Source organism: Aquila chrysaetos, chromosome 12 (genome assembly GCF_900496995.4).
Source record: "Aquila chrysaetos chrysaetos chromosome 12, bAquChr1.4, whole genome shotgun sequence".
Lineage (NCBI taxonomy): Eukaryota > Metazoa > Chordata > Aves > Accipitriformes > Accipitridae > Aquila > Aquila chrysaetos.
Genome location: NC_044015.1, coordinates 7070832 through 7092901, shown reverse-complemented (window position 1 = coordinate 7092901; position 22070 = coordinate 7070832). Strand labels below are relative to the sequence as shown.

Genomic DNA, 22070 nt, shown 5'->3' with positions numbered 1-22070 from the left:
GGTAAACAGACGTTAAAAACAAAATGCCATCTGTGACTAATTGCTTGATGTCCTGATTGGTTAAAAAAAAAAAAAAAAGAAAATATTAATTTTGTTAACATGAGATGAAGGACCCATATTTTTGTGTGTGGTGGATATGCTTAAGATTGGAGTTAGTACATTTCAGTAAATATAAATTTAACAACTCCAAGTTATGTCCAGTGGCTAGAAGCTGGGCTACTCTTCCTCCTTGGTACTAGCAGCTCTGTACAGACTTCTTGTGCCAAACTATGAAATGGTCGGTAAATATGCAGGCAGCGGTATGTATGTTCAGGCATGGAAAAGCGCTGGAAGGTTTCTACTGAAGTAGAAAAGTGGCCATGGTTGATGCTTATTCTGCAGCTTCTTGATGCTTGCTGTAGTAACTTCGTGGAAATATCCCTGCACTCCAGTCTGCACTGGGCACGCTGCTGAGGGTTTAGGCTCTCCTTCTTCTCGAAATGGCAGTTGTGTATTTTGTGGAGTTGGCAAAAAAGCAAGCTGAATTTGAGTGGTGGGAGTAATTTTTGAATGCTGCCATTCAGATGCTGAGGTCCTCTCGCTGGACTCGCAGGGGATGGGACTGGATCAGCAAAGAGCATGCATGTCTACTCTCAGTCGTCCAGTGGGACCAGATGTACTGGTATGCTTCCCATAGGGAAATTACATTCCCCCAGTCCACTCTGTGTTGTCAGGTTCCAGCTATTACCTACTCCTGCAACATGCTCTTGGGGTGGTGCTCTAGTTGCTGCTGGAAGTTTAGGTATTCTCTCATTTTAATTTTTTTTTTTAACAAATCTGAAAGCATTAGATTCAAATGATATGAGATTGTAGGAAAAGAAACAGGTTGGTTGACTGAGAGGTGGTTCCCCCCATCCCCAAAAGATAAAACAAAGCTGCAAAGCAACAGTAGTAAGAGACTTGTTTTGCTGTTTGTGATAGTCCTTCCCCACCTGTGTTTCTTTGGGTGAAAGTATATTCATCTGCAGCTTTGATACTTAAAGAATGAAAGGATTATTAGGGCATAGTAACCTGCTGTGACTGGTTTTGAGCCAAAATCTCTGTAATTGTGCTTATGCTAGAGAAACAGTTCTAAGTTCTTTGTCACTAAGCTGTGGGGAGTAGAGGCATGCTCTGAGGGTGTCAGTTAATCTCTGTACTGTGATTAGGTGTTTTATTGCCATTTCAGTAACAATGTAGAATCATCTGTGGCAAAGGACATTTATGCTTATCTGCAGATATACCTTCAATTTACCTTCATTTTATCCTCTGGGACTTCCTCTTTATTTCAGTGTATAGCAGAGACTGGCAGGAGGAATTGAATGGCAGGAGATTTTCTAGGGCTTTGGGCTTTTTTCAGTGCTATGGGGAAAAAAAAATTACCTTGAGTTTTCAGAGTATATTTCTATTTCTTTGGCTGCAAAAGAGTGGAAGACCTGCTTAGATTCATCACTGTAGACCTTTACACTTTGTGGTTTTAAAGGTTTGGTCAATCCTGAAAAAAATCTCCTTTTTTTGTTTGGGCTGCCTTTTTTTTTTTTTTTTTTTTTTAAATTTCATTTGGAGGCTGTTAGTGTTGTTTCTGATGTGGAGCTATGTAAATTCAAGCAGTTGGACCTTAGATATCATCGAAAGGAATGTTCATGCTTTCTACCCTGTGGCTTCTCGAGACATCCCTCCATAAAATAGTTAAAGACAGGTTTTTTTTTCCTGGAGAGGAGCTGCCAGAACCCTGTTGTATTTTGCTTCTGGTTTATATTCATATGCTTCATACAAATTCATTGTATTTTTAACCTGCTTGTTGGATGCATGTGTGTGAGAATTCTCTCTCAAACCTTGATCTGTGAAAATGGAGCAATCACCTCGGGGAGGACTGTTTCATATGGTGAGTTACCTGTCTGTACCACTCCTTAACCCAGAGACGGAGGGTTGGTTTAGTTCTTAGAGGTGCCTGTCTCGCAGACCTCATCTCTCACACAGAAGCCACCAAAAACTTTTGGCTGAGAATCCATTGTTTCCAGTACAGATGCATCCTGTTGACTTGACAGCTGTTCTGCAATGGGTTACAGATGTTATGCTGTCTCTCTGCATCTCTTTGGTGACCATTGTGGGTAAAAGTTGCTCATTTAATAGCAGTGCTTCATCTGCATATGCTTTTAGTGTGATTTTTTTTTTTTTTAATTGGAAACTGAAGCTAGTCTTTTTAGTGTCTGTTTTCAGTCTTTCAAACTCCAGTTATCAAAATGTGACTAAAGGGAAAATTCACAGATAGCCAAGATTAATGTGGTAATTGATACCTTATTACTGTGATAGCGAGAGTATAAGTTGTATTGAAACTGTAACTTTGTTTTGTGTCCTATTTTACTGGAGCAAAAAGTTGTCATGGGCAGCTTTATCCTGGAAATTACAGCTTAGGGGGTGAGGTGTGTCCCTGTTGTTCGTACTGCTTCTTTGCTGTTTGAGGGCTCTGAAGCTTTGGGGCTCAGAGTAAGTAGCAGTTCTGCTCAGCGTTCGCTCAGTTTGTGTCAGTCTCAACATCTCTTCTCACCATGGAATATTCTGGGTTAATTCTTCTACTCGGGAATAGTACTGTTCACTGTCTGTTGTACAACCAGCAATAGTCATCACAGCAGCCACGTATCAGCTGCTCCTGTAGGCTAGTCTTTTCTGGCATCAAGAATGTTCTTAGTACAAGAAAGTTGCTGATCTGGAGTGTGGTTAAAATGAAATGTGTGGCTTCAATCCAGGGACTAGCATCAGTTGATTTACATCTCTCGGAGCTCCTGTGAATGGAGAAAATGTTATCTTTCTGTTATGGAAGGGGGAAGAAAAAACAAGTGCTAGAGCTTAGCTCTGAAGCCAGCAGATTCAGGTTGCATCCTGCTGGCTGTGCTGTTTCCCAGCATCCGTGAAGCTCTTTGTCCATCCATCTCAAACGGCTGCTCACAGCTGTGTTTTGGATGCGATCGCTGCTCCCATGTAAAAAGGAATGATTATCTGGCGCCTACATTGCCTTTGTCAACATCTGAAGGTTGTTACTGGTGGTCTTATTTGGCAGCTATTTCTTCATCTCTGTGGATACTTAGGCACAAAAATGCTGCAGAAAATTGAAACTGTGTGTCTTGATGTTTGAAGTAGCCAACAGCATACATCTACACAGAATGGAAAATACACTTGATATAAACTGTTGGTTTTAATGTGATGTTGTGATACTCAATGCTCAGAAAATGTTCCCTGTTCCGCCTTTCTCCCTCCTGATACATTGCTGTGCCATGTGTTTCCTAGCGTACTTGCTGTGAGTAGATGGTGTTTGTTTTTACCAAGGAGAACCTCAAGGAATCTGTTGGAGTACAGACCATGAACTGTAAAAGTTCATTTTTGCTGGATTCTTTAAAAAGCTTTTCTCTTTCATCACAGCTTAACTCACTAGCAATGGGAAGTTTCAAAAGTCAAGCTGGGAAGTTTGCTATAAATGTGAAAGCATAATTCATACTGATAACTGTTGCGGCCAGCGACAGCATTTGCTGATGCCTGTCCTGTAGTACCTGTTGGATTTGATGTACTGGCATTTTGGTTCTCGGTGAGAAGCAGCTGAGAAAGATGGTTTGGTGCACTGATGTTAATGAAATGGTGTTTTCTGGGAGCATGCATCTTAGAAAACTAAAGAGTGCTAACAAAAAGGTTTATTAGGTCTCCCAGTCCATTCCGTGCCATACCCTGCTGCCTTATAGCAACACGTCATTCTCTTACATCCCAAGACCTTTGTGTGTCCTACAAGGTCTATATGTAAAGTACAGTTCAGTACATATGCTATGGCAGCATGATAGATAGGGTATCTGATAGTATAGCAAATAAGCTAGTAAAATCAAGCCATTGTGCTTGGTGCTTTATGGTGCTGTTCGTGTTACTGGACAAGGGCTTTGTGTGATAGCTGGAGTCGCTGTGCTCTGTGACTGATGGAGCTATGCCTATGAAAGTATTTACTTGTGGTAGGTTCAGCAGATACAGTCTGTTTGCTAACAGCTTGTAGCTAACATCTGAGCTGAAGAGTTCCCTGGGGATCTAAGGATGATAGGAAGGATTTTATTTGTTGCTGTCTTGACAGTGTATAATACCTTCCACTTTCTCCTTCTTGATGTCAGTAAATTTCTCCAAAACTAAAACAGAACACCTGTTTTTTTCCCAAGACTTGAGGATAACCTCAGATCTGAAAGAGGAGGTGTGCTTTTAGTGGTAGTTTGAAGAAAGGTGTGAGTAAATGGAGAAAAGACTGGGCGAATGGAACGTGTTTTTAACTTGGGACCTCTGCTTTTCAAACCATGTTGTTAAGGAAGCTCTTTCCTCAGTTACCTTTGTAGGAGGGGAGAAGGTAGTTTGGTAGACAACTCTTGCTTTAGCAAAACAACACAGTTGCAATCATAGCTGCGTGTGTTTTGATTTTGTACTTTTTTCTGTCTTGGAAAAGCAATGGTCTTACCAGCTCTATTCTCTTTCCTGTTTGTTAGGTCTGCCTAACCACGGACAAACCAGACAAATGGTAAGAGAATGTTCATTTAACCAAAACAGGGAAAAGAAGAATTACTAACCCATGCTAGATAGAACACCCCATTAAACTGTAGCGTTTCACTTCCGTCTTTGCTGTTTGCAGCTGGTCATACTTCCCAATTAATTGAAAAGTATTAAAAAAAAATAATATTTTGGGGTATGTGAAACATCCAAGTGGTTAAATACAATTTAAACCTCAAATCTATCTATCTATCTATGTATATATAAATATTTTGAATGGAACATTTTGTTTCTGCTCATACAGAAAGTGAGTGGCTGTTTATAGCAAAGCTCTGGGATGTGTTTCTAGGTGGAATGTGTTTCCCTGAAGGAGGAAGGTTTAAATGATGGAAGGGTTTGTTTGGAAAACAGTTTCTTTTTTTTTTTTTTTTTTTTTTTTTTTTTTTTTTTTTTTTAGGAAGTTGGTGTGCAAGTTGTCTGCTGAGAATGCTTGGTTTTTATGTTCTTTTTTTTTGAGTAAAAATTCTTCCTAGCCTTTCATCCATTATGCTGAGTTTTATCAAAAGACAGAAGCAAATAGCCAGTCTGATTGATGCGTCTCTGGCAAAATGCTTTCTCGTGAAATTCACCTCGGTGTGAAGGGGCCAGTGCAAAGCCTGTGCATCACTTTCCCAGCTTATGCATGTCTTATGGGAGACTCATGGGAGAGAACTTCAAGCATAAATTTTTTTTCCCCAAAAATGATCTTCTGGTGTTGATAAAGTGGAGCTTGCCTCATTGGGTGAACTGCCACAATGTGTTAGCGTCAGTAGAGTCGCTCTGACATGGGTCAATCAGCAGCAGGTATGACTGATGGTCACTGAGCGGTGATCACAAGCATTAATAAATCTAATAATGTTCTCGGATAGTGTGCAGTATTATGAGGGTAGGCTATAACTTGAGCATGCTAGTCTGCTTGTAATAACGAAGCATTTGTTTGGTTTGTTACTTGAGCATCTGATCTGAAGTGGTAAATTGTATTCTTCCATGAATTCAGCTTCATTTCTTGTCACTGAGGAGACTGGCTACTTGTTTGTGTCTGCTGAATAAACCAACTCAGTGCAGTGGGAGAAATCTGTGATGACTTAACACTTTTTAGGTGGTTTAGGGTGAAACGCCTGAAATGCCTTGATTTCTGGTTGCTTGATGAATTGTGCTACTGAACAGAACATTAAAGGTCCACATTTGAGGATATACCATTTGAAACAGATTGCTTTGTGCAGGTAGAGAAAAGGCAACCTGGAAGCACAGGGTTGCCCCTTCTAGGTATTTCCAAGAACTTTCTCCAGAGTTGTTCTCCTGTGTATGTAGCACGTGTGGAGAAAATATCATTTGCAACACTAATGAAAGGATTTTCTTGGAGAAATCTGGAGGGGGTAAAAAGAAAAAAAACAACAACAGAAAAGCTTTTTATTTGAAACCTTTTCCTTAATAAATCTCTAATATAAAAGCCATTCTTGAAGTATTTCAGTGGTCTGCTGTGGTGCTGAAGTTGTCTTGTATAACATGGAGCTGGGCAACTAAGAAATTAAACTGTTACTGCAACTTTAAAGAGGTTAGGATTTTTAAAGGTGGGGTTTTGTTTGTTTAGCTCTAAAGCCCTAATTTTCTACAGGAAGTAGATCTTGCTAGCACAGTTGATTAAGGCTGGTCAAAAAAAAAAATCTATCATTTTTTTGTTTTCTCCTCAGATAAAAATGAGATAGACATAGGGTTTTGTTGGGTTTTTTTCCTTGGTTGACAGACTGAAGCCTTCCCTTTCTAAGGCAAAGTGTTAAAATTTGGTTGAGCTTTTGCCATAACCTGACACTGAAGGACTTGAATACCTCATGTCCCCACCTTTCCTTTTGAGGTGGATCTCCCAGGCCAGACATCCCTCATGTACATGCTCAGTTTCCCATTTTGTGGGCAGAAGGGGAAGCCTTGGTGCATCTGGGGAGATGGTCTGACCTCGGACAATGGCCTGTGAAATACCAGAATTAAATTTCTACTGGGGTGTTTTCTGACCAGCTTTTATTTATGCATATCAGATTTTCTGGGGCCTTATTTTGCATCTTTCCCGACTGTCCAGTGTTACTGATTTCAGTGGGATTTCTCAATGTGCTAATCAGCAGGAAGAGGGGCAGCAGAACTGGACTTCAAATGATCAAGGACAGCTGCATTTGAGAAGCTTAATACTTTGCTCCCTTTCATCTGCACCTCTTTTAATAACAGCTCGTGTTTTTCCAGTTGAGTGGAAGGGGGCTACTGTGGGTCTGGAAAATGATACCTGTGTTGATTCGCAAAGCAAATGTGTTATATATGGGAAATCTGTGGTGTTAAATGCTAAAAGGATTTTATGATGAGAGCTGCTAAGCTTTGTAGTAGTAGATTTGTTTTCAACAACTTATTTAATTGTATACTATCCTCATTAAATATTAACCTCCCTAGAACAAAATGGATATGGGTAAGTTTGGTACACCAGAATAACTGTAAATTCTGATTTTTATATTTGATTTGCTGTGTAGCTAGATTTCCTTCCCTGAAATCAATAGAGTTGCTCTAGATTTATGGTAGTAGCTGAACTCTAAGTCTTACGCTCAATCTTTCGAACTTCATGTCATCTTTCAGACACAAGCAACAGATTATTGGTAACGCCTTCTGTTTATTATTTGTCCTGTCGCTGGAATATTGCTGTCCTGTTGTATATTGAAGGTGCCTAACTTCTACTGCTTGTGGACAATTGCTTTTATGTGAATTCTGTATTCAGTCATGGGCAAGAGGGGAAATATTTACCGTAAACTCTCAACAATGGATATGAAAACTTTAATTTACTTTTCCTTTGAGTGCTTATCACATGCTACTGCAGGTTTGTTGCAGTCCATAATTGTACTTTTTTATGTATCATGTTAGGGACCAAGCCGAAACTTGCTGCTCAATGGGAAATCATACCCAACAAAAGTCCGATTAATTCGTGGTGGATCCATGCCTCCAGTGAAAAGGAGGAGGATGAACTGGATTGATGCACCAGATGATGTTTTTTACATGGCCACTGAAGAAACCAGGTAGGAAGCTTGGTCTTTCAGAGGATTTAAGGGGAGGTCTTTTGGTTTGTGTTCCTTGTGGGTGCTGCAGCTGATTTTGTGGTTAGACAGGGGTCTCTTCAGCAGATCTGTTGCTCAGACTGAATGCAGAGACCACTGCCTGTGTGTGTGTTGAGGTGGTAAAGGGTGTGATATACCTGATCATGTCTGAAGTGCCTAATAATGCACTTGCATTCCAGAGAAAGTAGATTATTCTTCTTCCAGAGCAGTTCCTGTAAGAGATGGGCAATAAGGGGAGGAAGAGTGAGGTGGGAAGTTCACCTGGTTCAGACCTATAAATGCCTTTGGAGGTCCTACCACAGCGTCTCAGTAACAGGATTAGGGCCTTCTGGTGCATGGGTGCTGAGGAACAGAGCCTGCTATACGTAGAGCTCTGTATGTCCTCTTGCGTGCTGATGTCTCTTGTATTACCTCTGGGAAGGTCTCGTCATGTGTCTGAGCACTGAAACCTACAAATGATGCAGGGTTTCTGGGAACTGAGTTGCCTCATTTCTTTGGTGGTTGATATTTGCCACCAGTAGTGGTGAGATTTAGCCCTGCAGTGTCCATCTTCCTCCTCTGGTGGTACTGCTTCTGCTAGTCCTTCTTGTTACTCTGCCCACAGGATAAAATTAGTAAAAGAAACCTTCCTTGCATGACTTTCACTTTAAGCTCTGTTTACAGGCTGCTGACAGAGCAGTAGAAGCTGTGTGGCCTGATCCCTAAAGCAAAGCTTTTGTGTGCGTGTTCCCAGTACTGTGTTATTCCGAGGAAGGGAGGACTGCTCCTGGGTGTGGTGAGAAAGGTGGAGACGTAGGCGTGTGTGTTTTCCTCCCAAGAACTTGATGCCTCTCTCCTGGGTGACCTCGAAGAAGGTCAGAGCAAAGCTGCAGCCCTGCCTTTCAGCCCTCTCTGCAAGCAGAGGTGCTCTCTGGCTTTTGTCTGTGTCCGAAGCCTGGAGTTACCAACGCTTTCAGTATCAGTGCCCCAACAGGCAGAGAAGCACTTACCTTTCCCTCTAGTACCTAGCAGAGATAGACATGGGAATTACTGCATGTCTGAGCCCTCAAAGGTGACCAAGGAGGTCAGGATTTTTGAGTACTTCGTCTCTTCTGGAACTACTAAATTTGGTGCTACTCTGAGTACTCATTTGTTCAGCACGAAGTGCATAGAGTCCTGACATCCCCAACCTCCTCCTTAGCCTGCAAAGCATTTCAAGTGACTATTCTGTGGGCCTAGTGTCAAAGATCGGCTTCATAGACAAGCTGAGACTGGTAATGTTCAAGTTACTAACCACTGATCTATTGGATCATCAGATTTCAGTGCAGGAAGCCCCCTCATCAGAACTCAGAAGAAACATGAAATTGATTTCCTTGTCAGACTTGTTCCTATGGACACCTTTAATGCAACTGTGCATTTCACACCAGCTCATATCTTTACCTTGTCTTTCCCTTCTTTTCTTTTCTGTTTCTGTGAGGTGCTGTGAAAGTGAGCAGTGGAATCCCATATATAATTGAAACTAAAGTGAGAGAAGTATTTAATTCTCAGGGAAGCAGTTTCCTTATTCCTGTTGTCATCTTGCTCTGGTAAAGAGGTACCAGGATCCCGTTACAGACCTGCAGCTCTGGCAAATTCATGCGCCATTGTGGATGCAGGGTACACAGTCTCTCATTCAGTCCTTATATACTCAAGGCTTATTTCATAATCCTGCATCTACAAAACACTTCTTGACATCTTTACCGTCCAACCCATAAGAAATACTGCAGGTCTGGGGTAGTAATGCCTCAGTACTACTACAAGGTCCTGCCCTTTGATGTGTACAGAACAGTGAGAATATTCATCAAGTGTGATGTTGGTCGTGAGAACAATTTACTGTAAAGGCACAGAATCGTCTGCTCACACAGAACCACTGACAGAGGCAGGAAAGATCAGTCCCGCAGCAACCAGCACATCTCTAACACAGAAATCGTAGCGCAGTGATAGACATCAGCTCAGTAAGACCTTATCTCTTCCATTTAAAAGAAAAAAAAGAAAGAACGGGCTTCTTTGTCTGACAGCCTTGCTGCTTAGCTGACTGATGAGTGCTGAAAGGAGATGTTTGGCAGCCTGTTGAAAAGCAGGGAAGCCTGAGCGATGTAGCATTGTAAGCGGCACGGGTTTTCTGTCAGGCATTTCACCTCTAACTTTTTCCTGAACCATCTGCTGCATTCCAGTGTCAAGAATGTAAGACTTGTTTGTGAGCTCTGAAACAATTTGAGCTTTGTGTTGGCTCCATAGCAATCAATCTAGCAGCCATATCTGCATATCATCCTCCAGCTGAGGGTCAGGCTGTGTTTTCAGTCACAGAAAGTAGGTTTTCCTAAAGTTTTACACCCCTCCTCCCCCCCTTTTTGTGTAGCACTGTTGAGAATGGTGCTAGAAAACTGGATAGCTTTGAGAGAAGAGTTTGAAAAGTTGGTCGATAGAAAGGAATAAGTTTTTGAATTCAAGCCTCACAGTAAGGAATTTGGCATTTATAATTTATGCAAGCGGAGGCAGTGGGTGACCTGATCAGAATCTAGAACTGCTACGAGACGTGTTTCTGATGGCGGCGTGTCTAATTGAGCACATGCGGATACTGTAAGAAGCTGTGCTGGCTGAAAGATCAACTTCAGCTAAATGAGTCTTGGAAAAATCATCACATCAAGATTTTATTTTTTTCTCCCCACCACCACTTTTCCACCTTGTTCTCTCCTCTCCCCACCCTGTGGCCTTTCAACTTTAGAAGGCACTGGAGAAATGGGGACACTGAGCAAACAAAAGACATGTCTCTGTGTAAGTGCTGTGTAGCAGACTTGTTCTGCTCAGTGGGCAGAAAAAGCAAGGAAGAGATGACCAAATCTGACCAGAGCTGATTCAAAATCTTCAGCTGAAGTTGTTGACTTGTCAGTGCTGGTGGTGGTAAGGGTAAATATTAGGGGGAAATGTATTTTGACCAGTTTCTTCAGCAGCCAGCACATCTCAAATACAGAAATAGCACAGTGATAGACATCAGCTCAGTAAGACTGTATCTCTTCCATTTAAAAAAATAAAACAAAACAGTAAAACCCCAGCACATCCAAAAAAAGGGTTTCTTGACCCCAGCAACGTTGACTAACCAGAAATGTAAAAGTTACCTTTGGGGTTATAGATGGTTGAGTTGTGGACTGTAAAGCCATGTGGCTGCCCTTCTTCTAGTGCAGTATCGCGTCTGTCACAGTAAGTAAAAAAAATTGTTAAGGTAGGAGCCTATAAGGCTAGGCAGTGCTTCCTTATCAGACCCTCCTTGTTGCCCCAGTTCAGACTGAACTGAAGGCTGTGTATAGTGGGTACTGGGGGACTACTCTTGTGAATATTTATCGCTTTCCTTTCTAATCTCTAAATGCCTTTGACCACCGCAGCATCCTCTGGAAATGAATGCCTCACTTGAATTACGTAGTACATTTTTCATTGTTACTGTTTTGGGGGGTTGGGGATGGGGGCTGTGGGGTTTTTTTGTTGTTGTTTTGGTTTGGTTTTTTTGTTCTGGCTTTTTTTTTTTTTTTAGGATACTTCCTTTAGCTCTAAGCCTGGTATTGACAAAAAGAAACAAGTAATCATTCTGTATTGTCTCTTTCAACCTCACTTTGCTAATTTTAAAATACCTGTGTGTGCCCTCTCTTCTCTCTCTTTTACTTTCTCTTCATATGGAAAACTGCTTCATGTGTCTGATAAGACTTGTTGCTAGTCTTGTAACATACAGGGAAACTCTTAACAAATGCAAGACATGAATATTACCCATTTCTGGGTTGGGCACTCACAGTGTAGGAGAAGTAAGAGGGGGAGACACCCTGTTAGTGTTCCTTGTGGGGGAAAAAGGCTCCGGTATTGGTTCACTGGTTGGTGGCCGTCATGGAGCTCCCCTGCAGCAGCTCAGCCTTTAGGTGTAGCTCCATGGGAGGCCAAATGTTGCTGGCTCGTGCTGTGACAGGTTTCTTTTGAAGAGGCAGCTGTGTGCACCTGCTTGTGGCTGGGGAATGTCAAAGAGCTCCGTGAGAGATGGATTAGCAGAGGAAGTGACCAACATTGCCAGAAGAGGCTTGGTTGTAACTTGGCTTTGTAAATTCCCACAAAGCTGCCTGCAACATGTCCAGCTGATGTGTCTGTGTGCATCAAAATAAATTAGTGATATGGAAACTGGCTGTCATAACTATTTCATGTGTTATATGTACAGCAGTAGACCCTGGTTCTACAAGGCTGGACGAGAATGCCTTCTGCTCTGCAGGGGAAGGATTCTGAAACAGAGAATGCAATTTCCTCTTCATTGGTGGGTTTATAAATCGGAAAACAAAAGTTCCCTGGGGAAGACATTGCTGAAATAAATAGCATCAGCCCATCCCATTAGCTAGCAGCCTCTGCACGTGCAGGCCTGGTTTCACTTAGAGAAATCGAGAAACCTACCTTAGTGTCCAGCCTCTGTAATTGGTTCCTTTCTTCCTTACTGTCTGCAGGAAAATCCGCAAGCTGCTTTCCTCCTCTGAAGCCAAGCGAGCCGCCAGACGCCCTTACAAGCCTATTATCCTCCGGCCCATCCAGGCAGTGCAGCTACGCCAGCCCATGAACGATGAACCCATAATCATTGAGGATTAACACACGCTGAGCAGCTCTCCAGATGATGGTGGATCTGCCTGAAAGAATCTCTCCTCCAATATATACTTGAGTTTCTATGGCTACAGCATTGAACTAACTGTTGAAGAGAGGGAACTTTTGAGGAACCGTTTTGCATCTTTTAAACCCTTAAAAGGAACTCAGCCCTGCTCTGAGCCTCTGACCACAGACTGCTCTCTCTCTCGCGCGCGCTCTCTCCTTCTCTCTCCTTTCTTTCTTTTTTTTTCTTTCTTTCTTTTTTTTTTATTTTTTAAATTTTTGGTAGCCTCTTTTCCCCTTTGCTTCTACCCCTTTTGTAGACAGGGGGAGGGAAAGTAAGTTTAACTTATTAAGAGAATGTGGACTAGTACTTTTTAGCTTTGTTTCCTCTTCTGATGTACGAAGAGCTAGAACCCTTCATTTTGTGACTGAGCTCTCGTTGCAAAGCCATTTTTACGAGGCTGTGTTGTAAGATTTTTCCTTTTTTTTTTTTTTTTTTTTTATTTTGTGGACGGTGCCATTTTTTATTTCATTTATATTATTTCTTTTGTAGATAAATTTCTAACCTTTAACTGATATTTGGAAATAGGAGCTGAAAGCCAGCCCCAGGTTCAGCCAGTTTTCTTTGGTCCTGTCCCTTATGTTTTTTGGATCATTTTGCACGGCCAGTTGTGCTCATGCACAAGACAGAAACAACTCAGGCTGAGAAAGGAGTGAGCTAAGAACTGAAGAACCTTGCAGAACATTACACTAACGTTGTGTGCAGTGGAGGCCAGGCTACCAGAATTAGGTGTCCTTACTCTAGTCAATCCCTGGGAGATGTGGCCTGTGGCATTTCTCCCAGTAACCAGCAGTTTGCGTGCTGCCTTCTCTCTGACATCTGGAATCCTACGTGCTGTTATACCACCAAGACCCAGCAGTAGGCCCAGCAGTCCAGCAAGTGTAATGAATTGCTTTGCTCTGGCTCCAAGAGTCAAGTACACCAATGCCCAGGGACATTTTGCTTAGAACTCTGAACCTGTTTGTGCATCAGTGTTTTCGGACACATCTCTCCCAGGATGAGACCTGGTTTCTCTTTAATTGCGTTACTGTATGTTTCCCATTTTGAAGGGAATTTAAATTACAGCTGGGTTTTCATTTGAACACATTGTGTCTGAAATTAAGTGTTTTTTTTCCCCCCTTGACATTTCTTGTGTTTGAGGTTTCTTGCATCTCTTGAACTTCTTATGTATTTGCAAGTCTGTATAATTTCTTTTTCATATGTCTTCTCATTGCAGTGCATTTGCTGAATGCCCTGCTCTGTTTTGAAAGGATGTAAACTATCATTTGCAACTTGTGCTGATCTGTACATGTACCTGCCTCAAGCAGACACAGCATGTAATAACCCCCAAGTCATTCCATATGTGTCAGCGGTGAGATGAGCCAAAGTTGTATTTGGGTTATCACAGTCCAACCGTGATTCTGTGCAACTCTGCTAACCCACCAGGTTAGACGGAAAGGAATCCCCACAAAATGAAAACAATTCAGTTAACTTTACTTAATAAACCTGGAAAGTGAGCTTTTGTGAAACATCTGCTTTTTGTCTCTTCTGAAATAGCTGCCAAGACCCTTGCTCAGGGTGCCATCTGGCTGGTGCGTACGCCTCTGCGCTCCTTCCTTCACATCCCAGAGTTGCGTTCTGCTCTCAAGTGTTTGCATAATTGCGGCGCGTCCTTGTGCTGCCAGTGCCGGTACGTTGTGCAGGGCAAGAGTCATTCATAGTTTGATTTCCCCTCATACGCAGTTTAAACATTTCTAGTACTTCAGACTGTGACTCCCTCCCTCCTCCTTTTAAATGTGGCAGCAGATGCAATGCCGGAGCTTTGAATGAGCCTTTTGTCTGGGGCGGCTCATGCATCCTGCTGATCAGGGGCATGACTCTGGCATGTGGCAGAGTGAAATCCCTGGGGGTTAGCAACTGAACCCACTGACATTTAAGTACTGCTTCATTTCTACATTTGCTCCTTACTGGGATAAGCAAAGCGGGCTCAATGTTTGGTCTCATTTGCTGCTCGGGAGTGGTAAGATTTACTCTGTGGCTGTGAGTAGCTGTGCAACTTAGCAGATGTTGTAAGTGTATCCTATACTGCTGGTCATGTTTTCCTGTCCATAACTTAAAAGCGGGAGGGGACAGCCATTCCTGAAGGACATGCTACAGAAGAACGGCACCAAGCTTACTAGAAAGGCGGCCTCCAGGCTGTGTGCAACCGTGCAGGGCTGCACCAAAGACCATTGGCAGTTTCACTTTGCCTCCATCAACCTGTAGGATTAACCTATGTACATAAGAAATATTGCCAACTGCAGGAAGGTTTTGTAACACTTGGTTTTTCTGTGTGGGGGAAAGGTCTTGTAGGGATTCCTTCTTGTTGTAAAATGAAATCTGAAGGGATCACTTTGAAAAATCTGTCCCTGAATTGTCTTCAGCCCCTCTGCGGTGGGATTCAGAGCCGATGCCTCAGCCGTAGCAGAGGGCCTTGGTGTTGGGGGAGCTCTGAAATCCCTGCGTGCTGGGGGCAATGCACGTTGGTTATCAGTGGATGAACTATTGATGAGACTTGAGAGAAGCTGTTGAGGCTGCACCAAGAGCTCGGAGTAACCACTTGGGGGTGCCAGCTCTGCAGTTTCCAGCAACTTAAAAGCTTTCTTGGAGCAGCTCCAGAGATAACTCTGGGAACGAGTCCAGGCAAGTAGAGAGAATATCCTGTGCTGCCCTGACTTTGAAGGATCCCTCGCGTGTCCTTTAATATGGATGCTGGTTTTTGGCATGCGGTAGCAGACGTCACTCCCTTGTGTTTCACTGGCTTATGTTTGTACCGGCTTGGTAGGAGGGGCTAGAAGATACCTTTAGCAACCAAAGAAAAATGCTGGCTCTTGGGAAGTGTGGAGCGAATGCTAGGTCCCACCACTGACCTACCCAAGGCCGAGCTGTCACTCTCTTAAGCTGGCTGTTGTCACTAAGCCTCTCCTGTACCAACCTCTCTTCTGAATTCACATTCATACGCTGATGTGCTGTTGCTGCAGGAATTGCCTTTGATTATTCACCCTCCTGCTCTAGAGCCTTGTAAAAATAAAAAAAGGTTCATACAGCTGGGGCAGTGTCCCTTCCACCCCCTGCTTCCACCTCCTAAAGAGCCCTTGAGATTGTAGGGGACAAATTCTGACAGGAGTTGCAGTGAGAGACGCTGGGCCAGCATTTGGGCACGTTAGTTCTGTGGCGCAGAGCCTGGCGTTTGGAAGTGCTCGCCCTCCCGGAGCAGGTTATTTCTACCATGCGTGTCTCCAGTCCGTAGTAAGTTTTGCCACACGCATTTGGATACTTTGCCTTAGCTGTGTGTCCCTGTTATCCCCGTCCTTCACTTGTTCCTCTGCCTTGCAGTGTGGGAGCAGACATGTCACAGGCTCAGCTCCGATCCCTTGGAGAAGGCTGTGCTTCATGCTCACGTGGATGGAGCCCGCTGGCCTCCAGACTCGCTACGATCCTTACGATTTTACAGGCTTAAAAGTAGCAGGGAGCTGGTCAGAAAAGTCTTTTTAAAACAAAACAAAAATCCAAACATTCCTACAATACTTTTATGACAAAATGTTTTTGTTATAGGTTTGGGGTTCTTTTAGTGAACTTTGGATTTTTTTTATTTTGCATTTTACCAGCTTGTCAGTAGCAGCTCCCAGTGATCTCTCCTTTTGATGCTGTAACATGAAAGCAGCGCGTTGTCTGTAACAGCACTGTTGAAATAGTGTGAAAAAAAGCAAAGCGTGACCAAAACTAACAATTCCGAACCTGGCGTTCCTGCTGTGGGAGGTGGGCTGTAACCGGGACACTACTGGAGAGTTGTAAAGCAAAATACATGCTGAAATTTCCTTTGAAATGGAAATTCGGAGCCTGTGCCAGCTCTGCTGCGGGCTCTGGCTCTCAGTGCAAGTGTTACACAAGCCAGACCTTGGGAAGCCTGAGAGTCTCTTTCGGATAGTCAGTTTGTGTCATGGTGCAGCTGCTTTCCACCGCTGAGGTAGGACTGTGGAGGAGGAGGGGGCAGTTAACCTGCTCAGATGATGGCATGGGCACATGATGGCGGGCAGAGTAGTGGTATGGGAGGTGTGAAAGCCTGGGGGATTTCTGGGAAGACCAAGAATAAAATCTTCTAGCAGATTTTGGCTGGGAGGAGGAAGGGGTTTGATACAGTTCTAGAAACTGGACCCTGCATCTCTTCTGTTTTTCTTAATCCATCAAGAGGGCACAGGCTTAAGAAGACCTTTAACTTAAAATAAGCATTGGCAGCAGTGTTAGAGGGAGAAAAAGAGAGATCACTGCAGTAAGGTAAGCCCTGGCCTGACAGTCCTCTCTAGCTGGCGAGCATTTGGTTGGCTGTTTTGTTTCTTGTAAAAGTGCTTTTTAGTCAATACTTTTCTAGGAGAGCCTGCAAGAGCCAACAGTGATGAGATCTGCCATTATCTCCATCTTCAGGATGCGAACATGTTTTGAGTGTCTGTGGTCTTTACTGCCCTCCCTGAGGGAGGAGGCTGGCGTGCCCCATGTCCCTGTGTCCCTGCTGCCCTCCCTTCCCTTCCTGGGGACTGAACAGAAGGGTTTTGCCCTCCTCAGCCAGCTTTGAAACCCGGTGAAAGCCTCGGCCTCTGATGATCACGTTTCATCCTTGCAGGCTCTCGGGAGGGGGAAAGCTGTTGCAAGAAAAGGCACACGGTAAATTCAGACGGGCTGGGGGCTCGTCCCCATCTCCTCTTCAGCCTGGAAGAAAGTCAGGCAAGGTCAGGGCTGAAGCACACTTGATTCCTGCCCTGGGTTTTGTGAGTTCATTCACCGCATTCCTGGAACGAGTGTGAATAACATAAATTCAGCATCTTTCTGCAGACAGCTTCCTCCCCTCCCACCTGCGAGGGGACTCTCCACCTGGATCCAGTGCTCCACAGGATGCTGGCAGCGTCACAGCGAGCAGATTTACAGATCCTCGCCGGAGGGTTTCAGCCAAGTCGCGCTCGTTCAGAGATTTTCCATCTGAGCGGGAGCGAGTTTGTTCCCTGCTGCCTGCGTCTTGGCTGCCCCTGTGCAGGACATACGAGAGGGGAGCGTGCAGACGTGGAGCCGAGCCGGGTATGTTTGCACGCTCATTTCCCTGCATCGTGGTAAGATGCCTGTAATATCTGGTGGGGACCGGGGAAAAATGCATCCTAATGGGTCGGTCTTCCCCCTCGTGCTGCCGAAGAAGATGGTACCGTGGGGAGGTCGCAGCACCCACGAGGTGCTGTGTCCAGCCCTGTCCCTGCCCCAGGAGCTCACGGAGAGCTGTGTCCTGGACGTGGTGTGCATGTGGGGCACAGGCAATGAAAACTGGGCAACCGCTGCTGCGCACACGTCCTGCCGCTGTGCCGGCCCCTGAAACTCTGTTGCACCATGGCCGGCCGGACCTCTGGCCACAGGGTGTTGGAAAGGGGCCATGGGACGGGGAGAGCTTAATGGCAAACCACCCCATGCTGCCTCGCACAGCCAGGAGCTGAACTTTGCCACCAAAGCCCGGCTCTGAGCACAGCCTGTCCCCTGGGACACCCTTTCCTTTCCCTGAAAAAGTCGGGACATTGCTGCCAGTGCCAGCTGCCCCTGTGCCTGGCCACCCTCCGCACAGCCTCCCCGCTGCAACTGGGGCTGGATCCGGCTCCGCCGGGGGTTTGAGAGCCATGCTCGGGTCTCTCCAGCTGGTTTGCTGCCTTTTTTTGGGTAAAGCACTGCTCTTCAGGTGCTTGCGTCCCACGTCACGGAAGCGTCACGCCTGCTCGATGGAGGTTCACGTTGCTCTACACTGAGTATCTGCATCCTTGGCATCCATGTGCAGCCTGCTGGGATGCTCACCGGCCCAGGGTGGGCTGCCAGCTACAGCCCCTTGGGAAGGGGACACAGGGACAATGGGGACATCCTTTCCCGCTTGCAAGGACAAGTGAGATGTCTGTAAACCTGTTTATTGCAGGCATGACAATGCTATCTGCCCTGCCTGATAACGGCAGGGACTCGGATACCTTTTAAAGGAGAGAAAAGACAAGTGGATGGTTGGAGCTCCAGATAGTGGGTGCTGGGGCCAGGCGGTGACGTGCCAATCCCTGGCCAGTGGCATGTGCTGCCTGACGAGACCCAGCTCCTGCCAGCCCCTCGGCATGCTCTTGCTCCCGTCCTACATCTTCCCATCTCTTGCTAATCCTTTCTAATCCCCTGGGCTCCGCTTTCCGAGCCGTGTACTTATCCCACAGCCACCCTTCGGCAGTGAGGCTGGGCACCTGGCATGTATGGGCTGTGTCCCCCCTGCACGTGGCTGCCTCCCCATCCCAGCTCGCCCTGGGCTCCTTGGGTTGGGGAGCAGGTTTGCCCCGCTGCAGGCAGGGTGCTGCCCTGCTCGCCCTCCCATGCAGCCAAGCCTCAGCACACAGGATGGCCAGATCCAGGCCGGCAGGTGCTGCACATCCAGGAGGACTGTGCAGAAAAAATAAAACAAAAAATAAAGGTTTTGCCTGGTTTTGTGAAAGGCTCCGCTGTCGCATCCCTGAGCACCCACTGGGAAGCACTCCCAGGCCACAGAGGGGAGCCTGACCAGTTTTGCCGTGAAGCTCCTGCCAAATGGCGAGGACGGAGGCAAAACGCTGGCAGAGCTGGGACAGCTGGCGGTCAGTGGCCATCGCTCGCCACGGCCTGTGGCAGCAGCCGGCTGCTCTGCCATTTGTCACCGCGAGCACCTGGCCGTGGGTTTTGTCCGGGGGTGCGGGAGCCTTAGGGGTGACAGAAAGCTGCAGCGTGTCACCCTGGGGGGACCCTCACACGGGGGACAGAGGGGGCTGGGCATGTGGGTGCACACAGTGCACCAGCCGAGGGTCTGCGGGCCACACACGGATGACTGGTGTCTGGGCAAGCCCAGCCCGCAGCGGGGTTTTTTTCCTTAACCTTTTTTATTGGATATTTTTGCCCCTAGTTTCTTCTTGCCCTGTAACAAATCCAGCTGATCCTAGGTGCCAGAAAATGCGAGACACACAAGCAGAGGCGAGCAGAGGAAGGCTTTCCAACCTCTAGCTCCCCGTATGAGCAGCCCTGTCTGGGTGCGTGAGTTTTTGTGGTATTTGCATCTAGAAGGAAGAAGAAAGAGCTGAGGGAAGTCAGCACAGGGAGGGGGAGAGAGGTGAGCCAAAGGAGAGGCAGCCTGGGGGGAGTTACTCCTTATTTATTCCTTACTTTCCCTTAATCTCCCTGCAAAGCCCTCTGGTTGACCTGCCCTAGGCAGAGGTCCCAAACAGCCTCATGCCTTTTGAAGGCTCCCGATGGAGGCAATCCCTGCTTCACAGCCAGGGCCAGACCAGCACGGTCAGCAAAACACCCCCACCACATCTCGCAGCCCCCCTTGCTGCTGCCCGGGGGATGGATGGCCATGTGTGCTGGCACCAGCTTTAGGATCTCAGTCCCACCCGGGAAGGGGGATGCTGCAGGGACACGGCTCCTGCTCCGCTCCGTGCAGCATCCCTGCGGGAAGGGGCTGGGTTACAAAACCCTGCCCGCGTGGTCCCCGCTTTATCAGGGAGGGGGGTGCTGGGCTGCCAGGTGCTCCGTGGAGGAAAGCTGTGCCATGCCAGCACGTCCCCTAAGTGGGTAATCACGGGCACGGCCAGAACAGCAAAGATCGAACATCAGTGCCCCGCGATGCGATGTGTGCTGGGTCGGGTGAGCCAGCTGGCTGCAGCGGCTCGGGAAACCCTGAGGCTGTGCGGGGCTGGGTGCCATTGGAGGAAAATGGGTCACCCACCATCGGGGGAGGACGAGGGCTGGGGGGGACGGTCCCCTCGGCGGGGATGTCCCCAGGCATTGCTGCAGGGTGCGTTGCTGCCCTCTCCCCTGGCTGCTGAAAGGTGGCTTTGGCACCCGCTGCCAGGAAAACCCCAGTTCAGCCCTCAGGGAGGGATGGAACCCCCCCAAATTTCTGACGTAAAATGCATCATTTTCCAAAGGTGACACCAGTGACAGCACCCTAGGCCGGTTCCCAGCCTGCTCCTCCTGGCCTCGGTGTGGTGGCAGATGTGTCCCCAGCCTGGGTATTAATACGGCTGTCCGGGGACACGGCACAGCAGGGTCAGGGGTGTGCCCCCCAGAGAAGCTGTGCCAGGCGTGCTGTCTCTGGAAAAGCTGAGCCATCCCCGCTCGCTCAGCCAGTGCCACCTGAGTCACCCATCCCGCTGTCCCCATCGTCCTGGGACAGCCTGCCCTCGGCGCGGGAGCATGCCAAGCCTAAACCGGGCCAGATTAAGACACGACTGGTTAAAGCCACTTTGCTCCTGAACGAGCATATCCGCTTGGGATTTAGCGCATTTGCAGGCAGGGATTCACACCTTTAGGTGATTTGTCTTAATTACCTCCAGCCTCTATGTGTGAAAAGCCCTTGGCAGGCGAGAGCCCGGCTGGGTGCTGGTTCTGCACCAAGGCCGAGCCCGGGGTTTCACCTGCGGCTGCCCCACATGTGCTGTCAGGTGGGTGCAGCCTTCCTCCTCCTCCTCCTCTTCCTCCTCCTGCCTCCCCAGCTTCCCAGGGCTGGGACACAAGCTGAGATTTCCTATGAATCCGGAGGATTTAGAGAGCAGACCCTTTTTGGGATGTCCCTCGCAGCGTGGGAGAGGGACGATGCTGCTGGTGCCGTGCTGGCACCTGCCCGCTGCCGAGGGGTGCTTTAGGGCAGCAGACACACCGGGTACTGCGGAGGCACCCACACGAGCGCCCGTGGGGCTGTGCTGGCGGAGGCAGCTGGCCTCCCAGGAATCAACAGCTTCCCAAATCCCCAGCTCCTGCCTTACGCCGGCGGCCGCCAGCACCGGGGGTGGCTGCCTGCAGGGGCCCGGGCGCGCCGGCTCCATGGTGGGGCCCGCGGGGCTCAGCCACCCCTCCCTGGGGCCGTGCAGGGCCGGGGCGTCCCGGCCACCGCCACCACCTGCCCCTCTGCGGGGACACCGCAGGCCACAAAGGCCCACATTGTTGTGACAGCAGCTGGGCGCCGAGTGACGGGGACGCCTGGGTCCTTCCGACCCGGTGGGGTGCGCGGCCGATGGAGAAACCCGCTGTCACCATCCCCGTCCCGTCCGCCCCCGTGCACCCACAGGCCGGGGTCACCCCGTCCCATACCGGAGCCCTGGGTTCCCTTCCCAGGGCTGTCTCTGCGCCGGGGGCCCGAGCGGGCGCTTGGCAGCCGCACCAGCTGCCGGCGGAGAAAGGAGGAATTAGATGACAATGGCGGCGGAGGAGAGCCAGGCTGTCGGCTGATGAATAATGCAACGGCTTCGCTTTCGGGAGCAGCAGATTTCCTGTTTACCGACACCCGGCCCGAGCCTGTGGGGCGACGGGGCAGGGGTGCGACCCCCGGAGCACCCCAGCCGAGGGCCCTGCCGCCCCGCTCTCGTCCCCTGAATGCCCCCCTTCCGTGCACCCGCTGCCCGCAGCAGCCCCGTGGTGCAGGATCCGGCCATCCAAGCACAGAGGAGCTTCCCCTGGTGCAGGGGGGTCTGCACCCCACCACGGGGCACGTTTTAGGGTGGGCGAAGCCTCGGCATTGCTTCATGGCTCCCTGAGCATCCCTTTGCAGCGGCGGCAGCCGGAGGGATTTTTGACATGGGCGTTTCCATGGCAACGGAGCAAAATGGCGCCGGGAACCGGGGAGCTGCTGGGCGCTGTGGCAAGGCAGCCTGCGCTGCCGGAGCAGGGTTATGGCGGGGAAGGGCCGAGGGTGGCGGGGCAGC

The 22070-nt window shown here is 47.7% G+C and overlaps 1 protein-coding gene and 1 long non-coding RNA gene across 12 annotated transcripts in view; both read left to right on the top strand.

Moving 5' to 3' along the window:
• MTA1 (metastasis associated 1) overlaps window positions 1–13826 on the top strand; it is an 88044-nt gene extending 74218 nt beyond the window's left edge. For 10 of the 11 annotated variants that reach the window (XM_041127684.1, XM_030032632.2, XM_041127676.1 and 7 more), the window contains 3 exons: window positions 4524–4555; window positions 7456–7607; window positions 12134–13826. In XM_041127684.1, the coding sequence (XP_040983618.1) occupies window positions 4524–4555; window positions 7456–7607; window positions 12134–12272 (323 nt within the window). In that variant the 3' untranslated portion in view covers window positions 12273–13826. The remainder of the gene's footprint in view (window positions 1–4523; window positions 4556–7455; window positions 7608–12133) is intronic. The other variant, XM_041127683.1, reaches the window with a different exon arrangement.
• A 2435-nt stretch (window positions 13827–16261) lies between these two features.
• LOC115349180 lies at window positions 16262–18832 on the top strand. The gene is made up of 2 exons (XR_003926020.1): window positions 16262–16315; window positions 16967–18832. It is a non-coding gene; the product is annotated as an uncharacterized LOC115349180 (long non-coding RNA).
• The last annotated feature ends 3238 nt before the right edge of the window (window positions 18833–22070 follow it).